We start from the raw sequence: 19,945 nt of genomic DNA on the forward strand, positions 1-19,945 counted from the left end.
CACCGCTTCTTTGAGAAACTCTGTGTGTGACAGGGTGCATTTCACCACAGACACTTGGACGAGTAGGCATGGACAGGGGCGTTACATGTCGCTGACTGGGCACTGGGTAACTATGGTGACAGCAGGACAAGGGGCTGCTGTCCAAGTCTTGCCGTCCCCACGAGTTGTGCGTCAATCCTCTTTATGTCATTTTTCCTCCACTGCTTCTGCCTCCTCAACCTCCTCTCGGTCTTCCACCTGCACCCAAAGCCTGTCTGGTCATGCCACAAGCTTTCTAACTGCGCAGAAGGGATCCTGCACACCTCCTTACTATGCTGGCAGTAGGGCTCAACGTCATCAGGCGGTTTTTACATTGAAATGTCTGGGAAATGTGAGTCACACAGCTGAGGAGTTGTGGTCAGCTCTGGAGAACCAATTTCATGAACGGTTGTCTCCACTGGACCTGAAACCAGGGAAGGCCGTGTGAGACAATGCTGCAAACCTGGGTGCGGCCCTTCGCCGGGGCAATGTCACACACGTGCCTTGTATGGCTCACGTGTTGAACCTGGTTGTCCAGCAATTTTTAGCCCACTATCCCAGACTAGATGGCCTTCTGCAGAGGGCACGGTCGCTGTGTGCTCACTTCCGCCGTTCGCATCCCGCAGCTCAGCGACTTACATCTCTACAGAAGTCGTTGGGCCTGCCACTTCACCGGCTAAAATGCGATGTGCCTACCCGGTGGAATTCAACTCTGCACATGTTGCAGCGACTGTGGCAGCACCGACAAGCCCTGGTGCAATACGTTCTGACGTATAGCCTGGGCCAACGAGATTCAGAGGTGGGGCAAATCACGCTGGAGGAGTGGTCTCAGATCAGGGACCTATGCACCCTTCTGCACAGTTTTGAAATGGCGACGAAGATGTTTAGTGCTGACGATGCCATTATCAGCATGACTATTCCGGTGATTTACATGCTGGAGCACATGTTAAACAGAATTCGGAGTCAGGTGGTGGCACAAGAGGAGGTGGAGGAAGTAGAGGAGGAGGAGTTGTATGCGGAAGGGCTAACATCTGCAAGGTCCAGACGGTCGGCAGCACCAGGGCGGCAGGCATGTGAGGGTGGGGGAGATGATTTTACCAGGGCGCATGGTAGCAGCCAAACTAGTGAGGAAGGTGCAGGAGCCCAGGAAGAAGTGGAGGACGAACTGATGGAAGACTCATCAGATGAGGGAGACCTTGATCACATTTCTGTTGTGCGAGGTTGGGGGGAGAGGACAGAGGAAGGAAGCATGATTGTTACCTCGCCACCAACACAACAGGGACTTGGTGCTCCTGGATGCGCAACACACATGAGTGCCTTCTTGCTGCACTACCTGCAACATGACCCTCGAATTGTGAGAATTAGAAATAATCCTGACTACTGGGTTGCCACACTGTTAGATCCCCGGTACAAAAGTAAATTTGCAGAAATTATTCCTGCCATAGAAAGGGATGCACGCATGCAGGAGTATCAGCAGAGACTGTTGCAGAATCTTACATGTGCTTTTCCACAAAATACCAGTGGTGCACGTAGTGAATCTCACAGTTCCAACTTGCCAACCGTGGTCTGTATGGAATTGTTCAATAAAGGGCCCAAAATTAAGATAACATAGATGGGAGAGGTCTCTATGAATAGGAATTCCTAAGTATTTGATACCCTGTGAGGGCCAGGCAAAGGGAAAGTTGGACTGGATGGAATCCTATATGGATTTAGGGAGGGAGACATCGAGGGCCTCAGACTTCGCTGCATTGATTTTAAAATTTTACCATGTAACAAAGTGATCTATTTCAGCCATAACAGCAGGGATGGATATATGTGATTGAGTGATATATACTAGGACATCATCAGCAAATAGAGAGCACTTGTACTCGGTGCCTCCCACCTCAATCCACCTAATATTGGGGTTATGGCGAATTGATGAGAGCAGGTGCTCCGTCACTAGGATGTACAAGAGAGGGGACAGAGGACATCCCTGCCTTGTCCCATTGGTGATTGTGAAAGGTGATGAAAATGTTCTGACGCACCCCCTGGGCCTTGGGACACCCGGAGCCGGACCCTTTTTGGTGGATGCTGGTGGTTGTAGTCTTCGTGGCGGCGATCCGGTTCCGTGGCTCAGGGCGGTCAAACCAGTGGCGGAACTATTTATGTGGTTTTGATGTTTAAATGTCCGACTACGCCACCCGTGGATTGCGGTCAGAGTGAACCGCCGCTACAGGGCAGACCGCTAAGGCTGGTGTTGTGGGTGCAGCAGAGCGTAGCATAACTCCCCACGGGAGGAGTATAGCCTCAGGGCAGTGTATGCGGAGGATGGGGGTGATGGTGCAGGGCAGCAGCAGTAACGACACGGAGTCAGTGATGCAGTTCAGGGCCTTTACTCACAGTTCTTATTATCCAGACCACGTCTGCAGGTAACGGCTGCCCACGTCGTACTGTGCTCACCAGGTGAGGGGCTCAGACAACTCCCAGATAACTTTGGAGCACTTCACAGGACCCCCTTTGTGTGTCCTTTGTCTGGCCTTTCTTACCAACACTTCTGTCCGGCTGCCTCGGGCCTCCTCTTGGTAAACTTGGCGCCAGTTTCCCTGACCCTATGTGGTGCCTTCCTAGCGGGTGGAGCAAGGGGCTGCGCCACATAAAATGTCAGAGCCTCCGGTTTCTAGCTGAGGGTCGTTTCCTGCCTCCACTAGTTCGGGGACCGGTCTCCCCCTTTGGCCTGACCCCTCCACGCAGGTGGATTCGGGCGTGCGGTGGCGACTCGCCCGTCCGCACCCCTGGGATCCCTTCATTCCTCGTTCCTGGAGCCTTCTCCGCTCCTCTTCCTTCCTTCTCCCTCTTGCAGGCCTGGGCCTCTGTTACTAGGCCCGCCTCCGGAGCAGAGCTCATGCAGAGCCCCTGCTCCCTGCCACTTCTGCTCAGACTTCTCTGCACTGAACTAAGATGGTGCCCACCTTTTATACTCCCTTCTCAATGCACCCAGGAACTGCTTCCTCCCTGCTCCTGCACTGCAGGGTTCCCCTTCCTCAGTGTTCCCTCCCCCCACTCCAGCCAGGGACAGGGACTGTCGTGCCCATCTCAGGGGCATATTGGTCGCCCTGCCCCACGGCAATGTGGTGTAATGCATGCAGGTGTCGGGTCCTGATCCACACTCCATCCTTATCTGAGAGTGAGATATCACACCTCTGGGTGAGGTGCAATACGTCTGTAGCAACCGAGCCCTCGGTGCTACAGTTCCATTTATCTTCAGCCTAGGTGACGTATTGTGATACAGGGCCGTGATTTTGGCTATAAAAGGGTCCCCTAGACCCCTACCCCAAGCTTTTTAAGAGAATCATATATGGCGTGCCAGGAGACTCTATGGAATGCTTTCTCAGCATCCAACGAGAGTATCTACTTACAAATTTTTAACTGCATCTAGCCCAGGAAATACTTTGTGCCTAGTAGCAGTGTCTGCTAGTCAGCGGATTATCCCGGCTGTTAAGCAAGCTACACCACCTGTAGTTTGGACACTTAATTTTTTCAAAGGAAATGCTTCGGGACCACGGGATACTTAGTGAAGAGCATCAGGAGGCACCCCAAGGCATAGGGGCTGGGACTGGCACTAGGATGCCTTGCGGTGGACAGCCGAGCTCGATCCTTATAAAAGCTTTTTAACTGCAGCAGCTTTAGTGGACGCTACTGGAGCTGGAATTACGCGGCTGCTGGCATGAGACTTGCCCTCCAATAGATCCTTGTAAATGGATTTAAAGTGTATTCATTCAAATTAGAGGGACAATTTAAATTAAAAAGCTTAGAGCTGCCTCCACCACAGGGGGGCTCTCTCGACCCACCAGCGGACAGGCACCAGTATTGGGAGAGGGGGGCTGGCCGTCAGGGTTCACCGCGGCTCTGGCACAAACCCGGCGACACGGAGGTGGCACGGGCAGGAGCGGACTGGCCGTCTCGGCTTCTCACTTTTTGGATTTTAGAAGGGCATGACATGCCTATATCTGTGTCTCCCCCTCCTTTTACTCCTCCACCTCTTTTCTTTTCGCATGACTATATGTACTTGTCACTTTTCCATGTGTTAGTTGTGTCTTCTGAGCAGTTTGTCAGCTTTTGGACACCTTTGAAGGTGTTTTCTATGTGTTTCTATGTGTTTTTGTTTGCCTGCCATTGGTTTTAACGGTGTTCGAAGGTGTTCGACGAACAGTTCGACGAACAGTTCGGCGAACACACGGGTGTTCGACGAACCGAACCGAACTCGAACACTACGGGGGTGGCTCAACACTACTAAAGAACACAAGGAATGGACATTAGACCAGTGGAAATCTGTGCTTTGGTCTGATGAGTCCAAATTTGAGATCTTCGGTTCCAACCACCGTGTCTTTGTGCGACGCAGAAAAGGTGAACGGATGGACACAACATGCCTGGTTCCCACCGTGAAGCATGAAGGAGGAGGTGTGATGGTGTGGGGGTGCTTTGCTGGTGACACTGTTGGGGATTTATTCAAAATTGAAGGCATACTGAACCAGCATGGCTACCACAGCATCTTGCAGCGGCATGCTATTCCATCCGGTTTGTGTTTAGTTGGACCATCATTTATTTTTCAACAGGACAATGACCCCAAACACACCTCCAGGCTGTGTAAGGGCTATTTGACCAAGAAGGAGAGTGATGGGGTGCTACGCCAGATGACCTGGCCTCCACAGTCTCCAGACCTGAACTCAATCGAGATGGTTTGGGGTGAGCTGGATCGCAGAGTGAAGGCAAAAGGGCCAACAAGTGCTAAGCATCTCTGGGAACTCCTTCAAGATTGTTGGAAGACCATTTCCGGTGACTACCTCTTGAAGCTCATCAAGAGAATGCCAAGAGTGTGCAAAGCAGTCATCAAAGCAAAAGGTGGCTACTTTGAAGAACCTAGAATATAAGACATATTTTCAGTTGTTTCACACTTTTTTGTTAAGTATATAATTCCACATGTGTTAATTCATAGTTTTGATGCCTTCAGTGTGAATGTACAATTTTCATAGTCATGAAAATACAGAAAAATCTTTAAGGCTATGTGCCCACTCTGCGGAAATGAAGCAGAAATTTTCTGCTTCATTTCTGCATGTCCTCTCCCGGATAAACGCATGCGGAATTCCGCACGCGTTTATCGTGCGTTTATCGCACGATTTCCACATGCGGAATTGCCTTGCATTTTTTATTGCATTGCAAAGGCATTTCCGCTTGCGGAAAAGCAAAATTAATGGACATGCTGCGGATTTTTCCCGCATCATAAACGCAGAGGAAAAATCTGCACCATGGGCATTAAACTTGCGGAATCCCCTTGGGGACCATGGGGGGTGGATTACATAGCGTTTCACAAGAGTTTACGCTGCTGAAATTCCGCAGCATATCCGCTCGAAAAACGCTACGTGGGCACATACCCTTAATGAGAAGGTGTGTCCAAACTTTTGGTCTGTACTGTATGTATAGATTTACTTTTCCATACCCTGTATGCCCATAGTAGGGGTCTAATATCGCCCAGGGGAGTAACACATTCCCTTTAAAAATCAGTGTCAGAATAAAAGTAGTATTTCTGAAAATGTTCTTGTCTTGACTCTAAAAATACTAATATTAATATAAAGATGGAGAACTTTTCTAAATGGATTATACAACCATTCTGATGGGGATTTTTAAAATAAGTACACCTGTCTCATCTATACTAAGATGTTTGTTAAATAATTTATTCAGTTTGTATTACGAAGTTTTAATCCTTAGAAAAATATGTGAATTCTACTGCAAGAGAAACCCAGGTTATGGTCTCCAGAATAGTTAGGGATTCGCGCAAAAGCATTAATGTTGTAACAGCACAGTCAGGAACAGATTCAACAGCTCGAAGGATGAGACATGAGTTACAGATGTGGCCCTTCTAAAAGGCGCTGTCTTGTAAGTTGTTAAATGAGCAAAATTGCAAGGTGCAACTTTGCAATTTATCTTTAATGAAAAATCCTTTGTGTTCTCCAGAACAGAGTGATGTGTAATTTTATGGTGTACAGCTTGCTTCCAAGGTTATCGGCCACCTAGTGGTATTAGAGTGGCCAGTTTCATATGCAAGGAAAATCCACTGCTTGTAGATTCTATGCTTTATAACCTAAAGTCTGAAGCTGGCTGGATCGCTGGATTTGACCAAGCTCAGTCCCTCTGCCCATCTCCAATTACTGCAGAGGCAAAGCTGCCTCTGCAAGCAACATGACAGAGTGTTGAGATCAAACCAGTAATGCAACCATCCTGCTGGTCCAAATTGTCAATCTTCAGGAGAAAGCATTTCCCCCTGGCAACCAAAAAGTTAGGAGGCAGAAAAAGTGGTGCTCCCAAAGAAACATCATGAGAAAACCCCTTTAAACAAACAAACAAGAAAGATATCATGATGCAGAAAATTTACTTTACGCAACAAGAGTCAATGAATTTGTATTGTTAGGTGTTAAAATACAATTTTCCACACAAGGATATCTTTATGCATCGTGATATATTTACATGATATATTTATCATTTTTAAGAATTCTGTATGTTGAAATGAAAGTCAAGAGTCAGAAGTAAACCAACAGGAACCAGGTAAAAAATTCAAAGGAGAAGTAGGGACCTAACTATAGTGGGTAGAAGGATTGCAGTTGCACCCGAGCCGTAAAGTGTAGGGTAGGATGAGTCTAAAAGGTATATCTGGCCAATATGAGGTGACCAATACTATTAAAGATCAGTGATAGTTTGTGCCTTCTTGGAGATTTTGGGGTCCACAAGTTTCAAATTAGGTCATGGAGGGCAAGGCATGAGCAAAACTCACAAGCAAGGTTGAGGCGAGAATTAGGTTCAATCAGAATTTGGCAGTCAAGCCAGATACAATAGTACAAGAACCAAGAGTCAGGGAAATGGTGTGGGTCCCAATCTGCAGGAAAATCGTTGGAGGTTAAAGGAGGACAAAATGAGCAAAAAAAAGGAGCACAAAGGGTGAGTGTATGTTTTAACAGTACAATAAGATAAATGGAGAAGGCAGATGCTCACTAGGTTGTGCTATGATGGGCACAACTCCACTGAGAACAAATATATAATCCAATATACAGCCATTGTCCTTATCCCACAACTTGGTAGTGCCACACAAAGCTGTGAGACATGATATTCATAATAGGGTGACTGGATGTGGCGTTCTCCAAAATTGTGGACAGATGATAGGCACAATATGGATGATAGATCGTGGTCAAAATCCAATGAAGGTTCTTTATTATATTATCTAAAAACACAAGTCTTTGTCACTTTATAAAGTGGCCCTTCTGGAGCCCCCAAACGCATTGGTTTGGAGATATTACAATAAAGAACCTTTATTGGATTTCGACCACGGATTGGATTTGCGCCTATCATCAGTCCTCAATTTTGAGGGATGCCACATCCAGACGCCCTATTCTGCATATTGAAGATTAATAACCCTTTAAACAGACTACCAGATCTGATGTAACCGGCAGGCGCCAGCTGCTTGGCAATGCTGTGCCACAGGTCAAAGAAAAAACAAAGTGTGAAGCAGTTGGGTGTATGGAGGATGTCACCAAGTTTGGACCCAGAAGTGGGGGCAGCAAGGTAAGCAAGAAGCTTAAAATCACCATCTGGAGGTATGGACTGCTGGAAGCAGCAAATATAAGTAATAGACACTAGTTTTGGTAAAATAGCATATAGATGATGGGCATCTCCAACAGGTAAAATGCTTCATTAGATGCTCTGTATGACATAAGGTGCTCTCCATATTCAGTACCAGTCCTGAGCACTATCTAGGTCTATGTGTACTATATACGCTGTATATCAGCCGGCACTAGTATCCTGGCAGCTTCCATAGATGTTATAGTTATTTTTAGCTCATTAGGTTATTGAACGTGTTAGTTTTCCACCCTACTTCTGTTTTTTAATGTGTAAAAAATCAATACTCTAAAGTCAGTGACAGAATGCAGGAGTATGGTAACACATTTACTTTGCTGTAATTTAAACTGATTTTCTTACATTTAACTCTTTACTTAGTGACTTACAAACTCATTTCACAGTGGAGAAAAGAAAGTCTCTTTTCAATTATTGTAGCCCCCAAACAATGTCCCATTAATGCTGTGCAGATAGTATTACCTTTCACAACTGTTACTTTATACATCTACCAATATCTACCTGCTGTTCGTAACTCAGTCATAGTCAGCTACGTAGTCATGTCTGGACCTTGTTAGCCCCTTCTCCCACCTAAGAAAACATTCAGTAAAGGCTCCCTTACACATTAGATAAAAGTTGTCCGAAAGCACTGATATAGGTGATATCGGTCACCCATCTATTGTCCATATGGGACTCCAGATTCTCTCCCAACAGATGTGCTGGGAGAGAGAAGGACTGGGCAGTTTTGAAGATAAGCCGCAGCCACTGGATATTCCTTCTTCTTTTCCTATTGAATATTTAAACTGTATTTTTTTGACTATTGAACAATAACAAGTACGTTTTAGCAAGAAAAAAAGTGTGCTAAAAAGAGTATGCATCTTGTAATCCGGAGACAGCTCCCAATGATCAAGGGGGATGCTGACACAATGTCATAGAATCATAGAATGGTAGAGTTGGAAGGGACCTCCTGGGTCATCTGGTCCAACCCCCTGCTCAAAGCAGGATTCACTAAATCATCTCAGACAGATGTCTGTCCAGCCTCTGTTTGAAGACGTCCATTGAAGGGGAACTCACCACCTTTCGTGGCAGCCTGTTCCACTCATTAATCACCCTAACTGTCAAAAAGTTTTTTCTAATATCTAATCTGTGTCTCCTCCCATTTAGTTTCATCCCATTGCTTCTAGTCTTTCCTTGTGCAAATGAGAATAAAGATGATCCTTCTACAATGTGACAGCCCTTGACATATTTGTAGACAGCTATTAAGTCTCCTCTCAGTCTTCTTTTTTGCAAGCTAAACATTCCCAAATCCTGCAACCGTTCCTCATAGGACATGGTTTGCAGACCAGTCACCATTCTGGTCGCTCTTCTCTGAACTTGCTCCAGTTTGTCTATGTCTTTTTTAAAATGTGGTGCCCAAAACTGTACACAGTATTCCAGATGAGGTCTGACCAAAGAGGAGTAAAGACCAATAATGACTTCACGTGATCTAGACTGTATGCTTCTGTTAATATTCTGTTCTGTTAATGTCCTTCCTGAGCACTGAGAGAACTATTAAGTGATACCATTCTCTCTCCATTTGCCTGACACTGATCAGTCTGATCAGTGCAGGGCAGGAGATAAAGCTAGGACCAGCTAATCAAGACCTGCACAGATGCTGCACAGATGCTGCAGGTCCAGATTGGCTGAAAGACCTTTCAGATAATGTGATCAGTCACATGGCTGGAATAAATATCAAAATGTGGTAGTGTATACACAGTGTGCAACAGAAGTGTGTGTATTGATGTAGCAGAGAGGCATAAGTTAATTTAGTAGACCTGTGTGTGTTGATGTAACAGAGCTGTGTGTTGATGAAGCAGAGCTGTGTGTTGATGTAGCAGAGCTGTGTGTTGATGTAACAGAGCTTTGTGTTGATGAAGCAGAGCTGTGTGTTGATGTAGCAGAGCTGTGTGTTGATGTAGCAGAGCTGTGTGTTGATGAAGCAGAGCTGTGTGTTGATGTAGCAGAGCTGTGTGTTGATATAAGTAAGCTGTGTTTGTTGATGTGAGCTGTGTTTTATGTGTGTTACCATATAAATATGGTAAATGCACAGCCAAGTAACCATATATATGTGGTCCAGTCAGGAGAGACTTGTGGAAATGAGGAGTTAGTGGTAAGAACTGTATGCTCATATTTTATATTTATGGTCAGCTTCTTCTGGATGATAATCAGATGCTGACAATGGATAAAGTAATTTTTGTGATTAGTTATTAACACATTTATTAACGCTTATGCACTCAGCTACAAAGTACTTACCGTCCAGGAGACCTGGATAGTGGTAGATGAGAGGACCACAGGATTGTGCAGACGAACAATCACATCCCCCAGCTCTTTCTGGACTTGCCGGTGATCTACACCTTGAACTGTTGGACTTATATCTAGTGAACACAATTACAGAATAGTTAGAAAATAACACAAAATCCTCCTTACAATTGATTCTGCAGCGGAATTATTGGAATTTCTGAAGGATTATTTAGAAGAAATTGCTTAAGTTATGGATCGTTTTGATAAAATGGAAACTGGAGAAAAGCTCAGGCTATAAGGCGGTGGAACCTGTCTAGACGACAGATTTCGAATATTAACACAAAGTAAACTTTCTTGGCAAAGTAGATGCTTCTCTTTCCTGTTTCTTATAAGATGACCGTGTGCTATTTATGGACACAGCACTAAAAGAAGATCCATAAGCTCTATAGTTTCATTTAGAAAATAATTGTATTTCCCATTAAATAACAATTTAAAACATCTTTTGTTCTAACTCTTTGTTGTGCTATTCCTTTGTTATTCCTCCTAGAAATGTATAAATAAATTGACAACTGGGTGTTTACAGTTGGGGGTGTGTCTGATGCCGCCCAATCATTGCATACTATGTAGGGACACACCACTTTAACAATGAGATTAATAACACCCAGTTGTTCATTAGTCACATATTTCTTGGAGGAGTAACAGAGGAAATTGTACAATGTACAATAATTAGAAAACATCATTTAAAATAGTTTTTCATGGGAAATACAATAATTTTCTAAAATAGACCCGTTAGGACAGACGAAATGCAATCACAGAAGGCAATAACAGCAAACAAACTGCATCTAAAGAGTGAAGGACGTCCCTGATTGGCAACGTCAAAAACTAAGGAATGCAATAAAGCTGAAAAGCTCTGGTGCTCGGATTTCTTTTAAGCTCAGGGCAATGTTAGCCGTGATGATACCATGTATGCCCCGTTGTTGATTTGGCTAATATATTTATCGCAAGCCACCTTACAATGTTGAGGGCACAAATGTATATCCCTGTACCCTTGACACAAACAGAAGACTATGCCTCCAAATATTCAGCATTTCTTACGACAACCATTCAGTACACCTGCACCGAGTTCAGCAGACTCTTGTATCAGTGAAGGATCTCTTGTAAAGTTAAGTCTTTTAATTATCAAAATTACTGAATCGTGACCTGATTCCTGTCTGAATTAGCTGACAGCCCAGTGACTTGATTATATGCATTAATAAATGGTGATGCCAAATATTGTAAATGACAGTTTCTTGTGAAAATTAGCATAAATTTACATAGTAGCATCCTCAACTACAGTATTTACATTTTTAAATTACCTATCTGTGTGTACGTTTGTACATCCATCCACTATCTATCTATCTATCTATCTATCTATCTGTGTGTCCATTCATCCATCCATCCATCCATCCACTATCTATCACTCTTTTATCTATCTCCTTTATCTATCTATGTGTCCATGCATCCATCATACTTTACATTCATTCACCCATCCACTATCTATCTATCTATCTATCTATCTATCTATCTATCTATCTATCTATCTATCTATCTATCTATCTATCAATCCATCCCTCCCGCCATCAACTATCTACAGTATCTATTTAAAATCCGTGTCTCCCGTGTGGGCAAAGTTTAGCGATTTCAGATGTTTTTGGGGGATTCATCAATCATGACTTTTTAAAAATTTGCAAAATTGGGTGCAACTCTGCTCATGTCCTCCGTCTCCCCGGGTGTAATTTTATGCATATCTTTTCAAAAATCGATAGGAAAAAAAGCCCAATGTTTTTAATTTGTGCCAAATTAATTTGAACTATTTTGATCTATCTATCCATATCTATCTATCTATCTATCCATCTATCTATCTATCTATCTATCTATCCATATCTATCTATCTATCTATCTATCCCATATCTATCTATCTATCTATCTATCTATCTATCTATCTATCTATCTATCTATCTATCTATCTATCTATCTATCCATCTATCTATCTATCTATCTGTAGTTGGACATGACATCCAGGACATTTCTTTAGATAACACTCCTTTTCCACATACTGTACTTATTCTCCTTACCTTGTGTCCGCACTGGATCAGACATCGGGCTTGGATCACTAAGACCTTCAGCGTTGATAGCTCTCACCATGAAAAGATATATTGTGTTTGGTCGAAGCCCTTTCACGGTATACAACGTGGTCTTCACATGATTTGCTACTGTCTGCCAACTATTGCTGACAGATTGGCTGCAGAAAAAAATAAAAATACTGTGTCAAAACTTTTAATCATTCCGGCAAAATTTCCAGACAGATCCAATAAGTGTCTACGTGATGTGTGTACTGTACAGGAAAGCGATTAGTGATCTATCTGGCACTGGGAAAGAAAAGCCTGTAGTGGAAATGCCTGGAGCATACTGTATTAATAGCTGTAACTAATAGTATCCTAAATATAAGTCATCACTTATTTATTAGCAATCTATTTATCTATATCTATCTATATATATTTTTTTATTTAACGGTCATCGGTTTCATCTCGAGTCATGGCGACTTAATGGATGGAAGATCGATCTTGTGCAAGCCTATATAGGTCCACCAAGGTCTTCTCCGCCATTATTTTGATAGTATCAAGCCATCAGGTTGCTGGTCATCCTCTTCGCCTTGTTCCTTCCATTCTTCCGACCATGATGTCCTTCTCCAGTGATTGCTCTCTTCGTATGATGTGTCCAAAGTAGACAAGTCGTATCTTGGTGATCCTTGGTTCGAGAGATATGTCTGGCTTGATTTATTCCAAAATTGATTTGTTTGTTCTTCTTGCCAACCATGGTATTTATAATATCCTATCTATCCGTTAGGATGTTATAGATACGCATAACATGAATATGTTATGAATATATGAATATCTATACATAACATATAGATGATAGGTTATCTTATCTATGTATCTATCAGAGATGAACAATTTCCAAAATTTTCATCAAATTAATCCTGTGCAAATCGAATCTGCCAGGAAATGGTTAAAAAATAAAAACCTGCTATACTACCTGTAGAGATGAGCAAACCCGAACTGTAAAGTTCAGAGTTGGTACTGGACACCTACTGTAGTGTCCGTTGCTTAACTCCGAACCTGGACTTATTACGGAAGTCTGTTTAAGTGTTCTGAGTTCCGGAAGAAGAGTGAGATTTTCCAAATCCAAAGTTCGGGTCTTCATTAATTTATATTGGGTTCGGGTTCTGGTTCAAGTTCGGGTACAGTTCTGTTGCCTAAACCGATCTTAAGTTCGGTCGAACCTGACAAACTCGAACTTCCAGGGGTCTACTCATTCCTACTCACCAGTCCTCAGTCCTCCTGATACCTGTCCTGATACTTCTGATCACTCATTGGCATGTGTCATTCTTCATGTGACTGTATAGCCAATTGTGCCGCCCACCGGAAGAAAGAGCAGTCGATTGGAAAACCAGAAAGGGAATGACGACAGCCGGACAGGTATGGGGAGAGACATTCGAAGGTGAATATAAGAGCTTATGATTTTTTTTACCCCTTCCTGGCCCTCATAATCCAGCGAATAATGGAAAGCAGACCACCTTTTTGATGGATTCAAGCAAAATTTGGATGTGTCTCGGTCCATAAATTTGGGAAATTATATAAATTCAATTAGTTTAAATTTGATTCTATTTATCTATCTATCTATCTATCTATCTATCTATCTATCTATCTATCTATCTATCTATCTATCTATCTATCTATCCATTTTATGCTTTATAGATCAAGTCATAAGCCCCGCAATGGTTTCTTCCCTACTTTGTGCCCACACGGAAGATCATTAAGAAGCCTGAATCCAGTGTTGATTCTTGCTAATGTCTAGTAATGCAGGCAGCGGAGCGTGTACTGTACTTCTGAGCTAACACTATATGTATCTAAGGACAAGCATCTGTCAGGATGTCACTGAGACGCTCACTGCTTACGGAAGTATTAAATAACAATTACCATAACTGGAGGAAGATGGATGACTGTGGCAAGTACCTGATCAGGGGAAGGAATCCTGTCATCTTACAAAATGGTATTCTGTGTACCTGACTACTGCCGATTGTCAAAAAATTTGCTGCATATCTATAATAAGCTGGCGGAAGTGTCACTAGATGAGTTATTATGCCATTTTGGACCGTATGCGGTAAACATGTAACTAAGCTGAATTTGTCACATTACTGTTTTAAAGGGGTTGTCCACCCCTGAGTACATTTTCGGCAAGCCGTGCAGATAACGGTGTGTAATATAAAACACTGAGCGAACCAGCACAGACTCTAATCGGTTCAATGACCATAACTACGCAACTGGAATATTTGGAACCAAATCCTAACGGTGTGCACATTGCACAGATTTACTCAGGGGTGGACAACCTCTTTAAAGCTGCTTCATCTCCAGATTTCACAATACATTATTAAATAGATCTCTTAAACCTGATGAGAATGGTGTAATTACTTTAAAAATCCACTTTAGAATGACTGAATAATCCTGATATTAAGATTAGCAATTTAGGAGTACAGCTACATCTTAAAGGGAATGTTTCACATAAAGAACTGTTCAAGATAACGTGGGCAGAAACATATATTTGCATCAATTAAAAGTGGTTCGGAATATACTTTGCATACTCATCTGTAATAGTCCTCCATACTGTTTCTTCTGCGCCTGGAACGTAGGTCCACGTTCAGTGGTGGACGCACATGCTCATTAGTTTCCCTACTGTTTCATATTGAATAGTGACCTGACAGTGAGGAGGTCATTACTATGAGGTAAAAGGATGAAAACTTAATCTTAAAGGGGTTGTCCTGTCTTAAGCAAGAAGTCTGCATTCACTCTATTCTCCGGTGTCGGCGCCAGGGGCAGTCATGTGACCACAAGTATGAGATATGCATACTCCCGGCCACATTCTGACTAGACTTGTATTGAGCAAGGCCACATCCATCTAGTTGGAATGTGTCCGGAAGTATGCATTTTTCCGTCCCCAGCACTGAAACCAGAGAATCCTCACAGCATGCAGTGCGCACGATGTGAGGATTACCAAGTCTGCAGTCACATAGACTGACATAGAGTGACTGCAGACTTTGTAGTTTAATGAGAAGAGCTCACTCAATAGCTCTTAATTAAATATATTTAATGCAGTCCAAAAACCACACAGACATTTTGGTCAACACGACCTTCATCAGTGCACTCCGGCTGCTGTGGGTGAACAAAATTAGAAGGAGGGGGGAAAGGGACGCAGTGTCTCAACAGGAGTGGGTCCGTGGGATCTGGGACACCCAATGTGCAGATCTGCGGGGTGGGGAACGTGGTATTTACCGTTGGTTCCAAGGTTGCCCTTCATAGTTTAAGACTGGACAACCCCTTTAAGTATACTGTACGTAACAAGCAAGGACGAGGGAGAGGAAAAAGGTTTATGCAGCCATTCTGAAATGGACTGTCTAAATAAATAAACCAGCTTTGTCAGGTCTAAATGATCTATAAAGTAATGTATTAAGTTAGGAAGTTTGTATCGTGAAATCTGGTGGCAATGAAAAGTGTTGGATGTGGTATACTGTCGTATGTTTCCCAGCAATACTAAGACCTCTATGATAATCCAACAAAGACTTTGTAGACTTTAGTTGTTTGTTATCCAAAAGTCACGGCTCTACTCGATGTTATCACACCATCAACATTAGTCATAAGCTACCCAGCAGCTTAGACCACCACTGTTCATGAGAACTGGGGTCCTATGTCTCCCATATGAAAAGAGCAGTGATGCATATTACTTCTATGAGTCTATGGTAGTGGTGGTACACATGTGTGCCCACCTTCCCCCCAGACAGTGAATTATTCCATAAGAAATAGACCCTGGTGGTCAGTGATTGACTCCAAAGTAATATAGAAATGCAGTCATGTTCTGGTTTTTAAGACCATTATTCATGATACTTTTCTGCTGTCCATATTACGAATGGTGCTGATGAGAGATGAGTGAATTTATTATAATGGAATTGAATTCTCCTCAAATTTTAAAAAATCCAGAATAGTCTTCAGAATACAGATCTTTTACATGTTGCTCTGCACAAATTCACCAAAACGGTGTCGAGCCGTGGCCGCCATTTTGCTGAACAGTTGAGGGCCAGTTACACTGGTAAAAAAAAAATTATATTTACCTTACCGCTCACCTGGTCCACCATCCCACAGACAGAAGTCCGGTGCTCGCCCCTCTTCTTTTCCCTTTCTCCTGCCATGAGCACGCTCTTCAGAATATCCAGGCCAGGTCTTCAAGGCCTCTGACCTCACTGTGGGACATTACAATGTGCATCACCCGAGGTCACAGGCCTTGGGGAACCGGAAGCGAAGACCATGGAGATAAGAGGTTGAAGAGAATGCATATAATGGGAGAAGTAGAAAAGACGAGGTGTGGAGAATGGGACAGTGAGGGCAGCAGGACAGATCAGCGGTAAGGTGAGTATTCATTTTTTGTGTTTCTTTTACACCCTATGTTTATTATACTGTAGGGTCTGGAGAGACGGCAGTGCATAATAAGGAACATTCGATTCACATAGAATAACCTCAAATTTCAACTAAGGCCGGCTCCGCTCATCCCTAGTGCTGATATCACACAGATACTCTCTGATAGAATACCATACAAATATAGACATAGGAAATCCCATAAACCCAGCTGACTTACCTGAAAGCTTCAATAACATAAGACGTGACAGGTAAGACTCCCGGACTTCCTAGATGCCATGACAAAGTAACGCTGTTCTTGCTGACATCAGTAACTTGAGGTTTTGATGGTGACCCCGGCAGGTCATTTATGTCATAACTTTTACTTACAGTCGCTCCGGCAGATTCTAAGGTTAAGTAGAAAAATATCAGACACTCATCCCCAAATCTAGTCAGAGTACTCTACCACTATATACCGATACGGCAGCAATGTGGACATGACACTTTACCTGTCACTTCCAAAACAGAACTCCAGGTAGTTTCACCACTTGAACTAGTAGCGACACAGGTGTAAGTGCCAGAATCTGTCGTCTGTAAGGAAACAATACAATTGTTAGAGAACACCAGGTAAAAAGGAGGCTTTCATTAACTATTAAATGTCCCAAATGTGAATGTTCAAAGATAGTTCACTGATTTTAATACATGGCTCTACGGTTGAATGGGTTGTTATTTAAATAATGGCATTACATCATCTAAGCATAGACATTTTAGGGTTCAAATTGCACTAGGCTGCTGAGAACAGCTGATCAAAAGGGGTGCTGGGTGTTAGACCCCCCACTGATCTGATTTTGAAGACCTATTCTTAATGATAGGACATCAATAAGTCAGTCATGGACAATCCCTTTAATCTGACTGTCACAATTCCTCAGCTCAGTGTGTCTTGGATGAGCAACAGCTAAGTAGTCTAATCTAGTGTAGGGGCGTGCTGAGCTGTCGGTATTTTGATAGACAGCTCCGCCATCCAATCTGAGACTGGGAGGTGCTGAGCTTTCTTCAGGCTTTTCCTGTTCTAATTGATTACCAAACTATTTAGCTAAGCTGTCAGCCCCAGATCTCTGACAGACGTAGCATTTGCTCGGTGGTTTGCCTTGTATTCCTGTGCTCTGTTTGTTGATTTTTTGCTGCCTGACCTTGGACATCATTCTGACCATCCGTTTGCCTAGCCCCTTTGCTCTGATCCGCTATCTTCCTGGTATTCTGACCTCGAACCGCTACCTGACTTAGACTTTGTCTTTTCCCTTTTGTTTACTATATGCTCTCTTGATATCTGACCCCAGAATGTTTGACAACCCTGTCTCACGGCTAGTCGGTGAGTAGTAGTGATTAGCGTCACACTGACCCAGTTAACAAAATTACTACGAAGTAAAAATAAAAGGGCCCGATTCAATATTACGTTTTTGTCTTGTTTTTGGTGTTTTTGTCTGTTTGTCATTTGTGCCTAATTCTTCTTTTAATTTGAGCCTTTTATTAAAGTTGATTTTACATACCTTTGTCTGTTTTTTTTTGTGCTCTATTTTTTTATATTTGTCATTGTGGGTGCAGTTAAGTGTTTCCAGAGGTTTTAAGATAATTTCCTCCATTTCGACTTTTCAAAAAAATCACAACTGTACTCCATTTACCGCTAGAATTATTTTATGCGTGCCCGAAAACTTTTGTACAATTTTTGCTAGTCTTTGCAAAATGCGCATCTTTTTTTTTAAGCTATGAAGTCCCAAAAACTATTTTAGACAGAAATAAAGACAATTTTTGACCTTCTGCAAAATTCCAAAACTGCGTGTGCCATTTTGTAAAATTTGGTGCCAAAAATGGCAATGAGTATTACAAGAATAAAAAAGAAAAATGACTTAAAATAAAAAGCACAAATAATAAGTCATGACCTTAGTATTTAGTAAGCTATAAGTTTCCGATTTCATAAAATTTATTATATTGATTAATAATTAATTTATTGAACTATATTTTCCTATTTTTTTATGCATAAAGCATAGATCTCCTTGAGCAAGGACATGAGCTACACTACGGATTTCTGTAAAATACAGATCATTTTTTGCTAGTAAGTCGAAGAGCACAGAGAGTTTAGAGACAACCTTTATAAATCCCGGACTATTGCTGTTATCTTGTTCATCATTTCAGCCAATTCAGGAGAATATTTAGTGGAGAAGCCGCACACGTTCTTAGAGATGACTTGGGATCACTGAGCTCCCACCTTGAAAGGCTGCTTTTCCGCAAACTCCTTGGGATCTTGCCTATTGAAGCGCACTATTTAATCCAGCAGTACAATAAAAATGCATTAACCTTTGTGGTCAGTTCCTGCCTTCAGTATTGAGTGGGAGGCTAAATTGTTTACTCAAGGAGTGCTGACATTCATTTTTTTTTAATAAATTCCATTTTGTTCCAAGGAAGTTAATAATTAATTTATGGTGAGTGACAGACATAAACTTCGGGGTATTTCATATTGTCGCTACTGTATTGCAAGAAGAGTCTTTACGGAGGGAATATAATGCATGTACAGATTATACTCATACAGTACAAATAATCCTGAACTGATTAATAAAAAAAAAAACTACATAAATAAAATAGAAAATACTTAATAAAATATATTAAAATAAAGATATGCATATAAAAGGAAAGAAATAATAATACATTTAAAAAAAAATCCATATTATTAAATAGGTTGTTATCTTTCAGACTCATCGGTAACTTTGAGGGTGTCCAGAGTCATCTTCATGAGGATACCCACTGTTCCCATATCGACTAGAACTGGGTGTATATAGCCACTCATGATTTTAATAGGCTATATAAGGGGATTGGCTTTGTACCAGTTTTCTTCTCAAAAAGGTTGCAAATTTGCTCAGATATATGAGACTTTTTGCAATTTTAGATCCTTCTCACCACTTTTGAAATACAGGTAGGAAACTGGGCATGGTTTGCTATGTAAATAGGTCTGAGCCAGATTTATGAATCACGATTACTTTAAAAGTGTTCATTTTTAAAGATGCATCAAATTTTTCAAACATCAAATGACACTTTGAGAAATTTGGTCAAATTAAAGGGGTTTTCCAGGCTTGAGGTTCAAGTGGCTGCAAATTTGTGAATCCTCACTGCATGCACAGAGCACACTGTCAGGATTCTCTGGAGCGGGCAGTCATGTGACCGCAAGTATGCGATCTGCATATTTACAGTCACATTCAGACTAAACCTGTCCGGCTTTGCAAAAATCACTTGCATTGAGCAAGGTTGCACATGTCTACTAGGCACGTGACAGCTAATCACATACTCGCAGTCACATTTCAGCCAACTCTCTGTGCCGCCACTGGAGAATCCAACCAGCGCGCACTTTGCGCACTGTGAGGATTCACAATAATAGTGATAGCAGACTAGAGCCCCAAGCCTGGACAACCCCTTTAAGGCAATCCAGCCAAAAGGAAAACTAATTTAAAATGGTTGCCCAGTGAACACAAGCTATCACTTAT

General features: G+C 42.4%; 1 protein-coding gene across 16 annotated transcripts in view; it reads right to left on the reverse strand.

Moving 5' to 3' along the window:
• Positions 1–19,945, reverse strand: part of ROBO2 (roundabout guidance receptor 2) — a 1,535,448-nt gene that overhangs the window by 111,691 nt on the left and 1,403,812 nt on the right. For all 16 annotated transcript variants that reach the window (XM_073668228.1, XM_073668234.1, XM_073668219.1 and 13 more), the window contains 4 exons: positions 16,925–17,006; positions 16,657–16,822; positions 12,048–12,214; positions 9,946–10,067 (listed from right to left, as the gene is read on the reverse strand). In XM_073668228.1, coding sequence (XP_073524329.1) covers positions 9,946–10,067; positions 12,048–12,214; positions 16,657–16,822; positions 16,925–17,006 — 537 coding nt within the window. The remainder of the gene's footprint in view (positions 1–9,945; positions 10,068–12,047; positions 12,215–16,656; positions 16,823–16,924; positions 17,007–19,945) is intronic.

Source organism: Phyllobates terribilis, unplaced genomic scaffold (assembly GCF_046119375.1).
Source record: "Phyllobates terribilis strain yellow unplaced genomic scaffold, ASM4611937v1 Scaffold_2__4_contigs__length_985480577, whole genome shotgun sequence".
NCBI lineage: Eukaryota > Metazoa > Chordata > Amphibia > Anura > Dendrobatidae > Phyllobates > Phyllobates terribilis.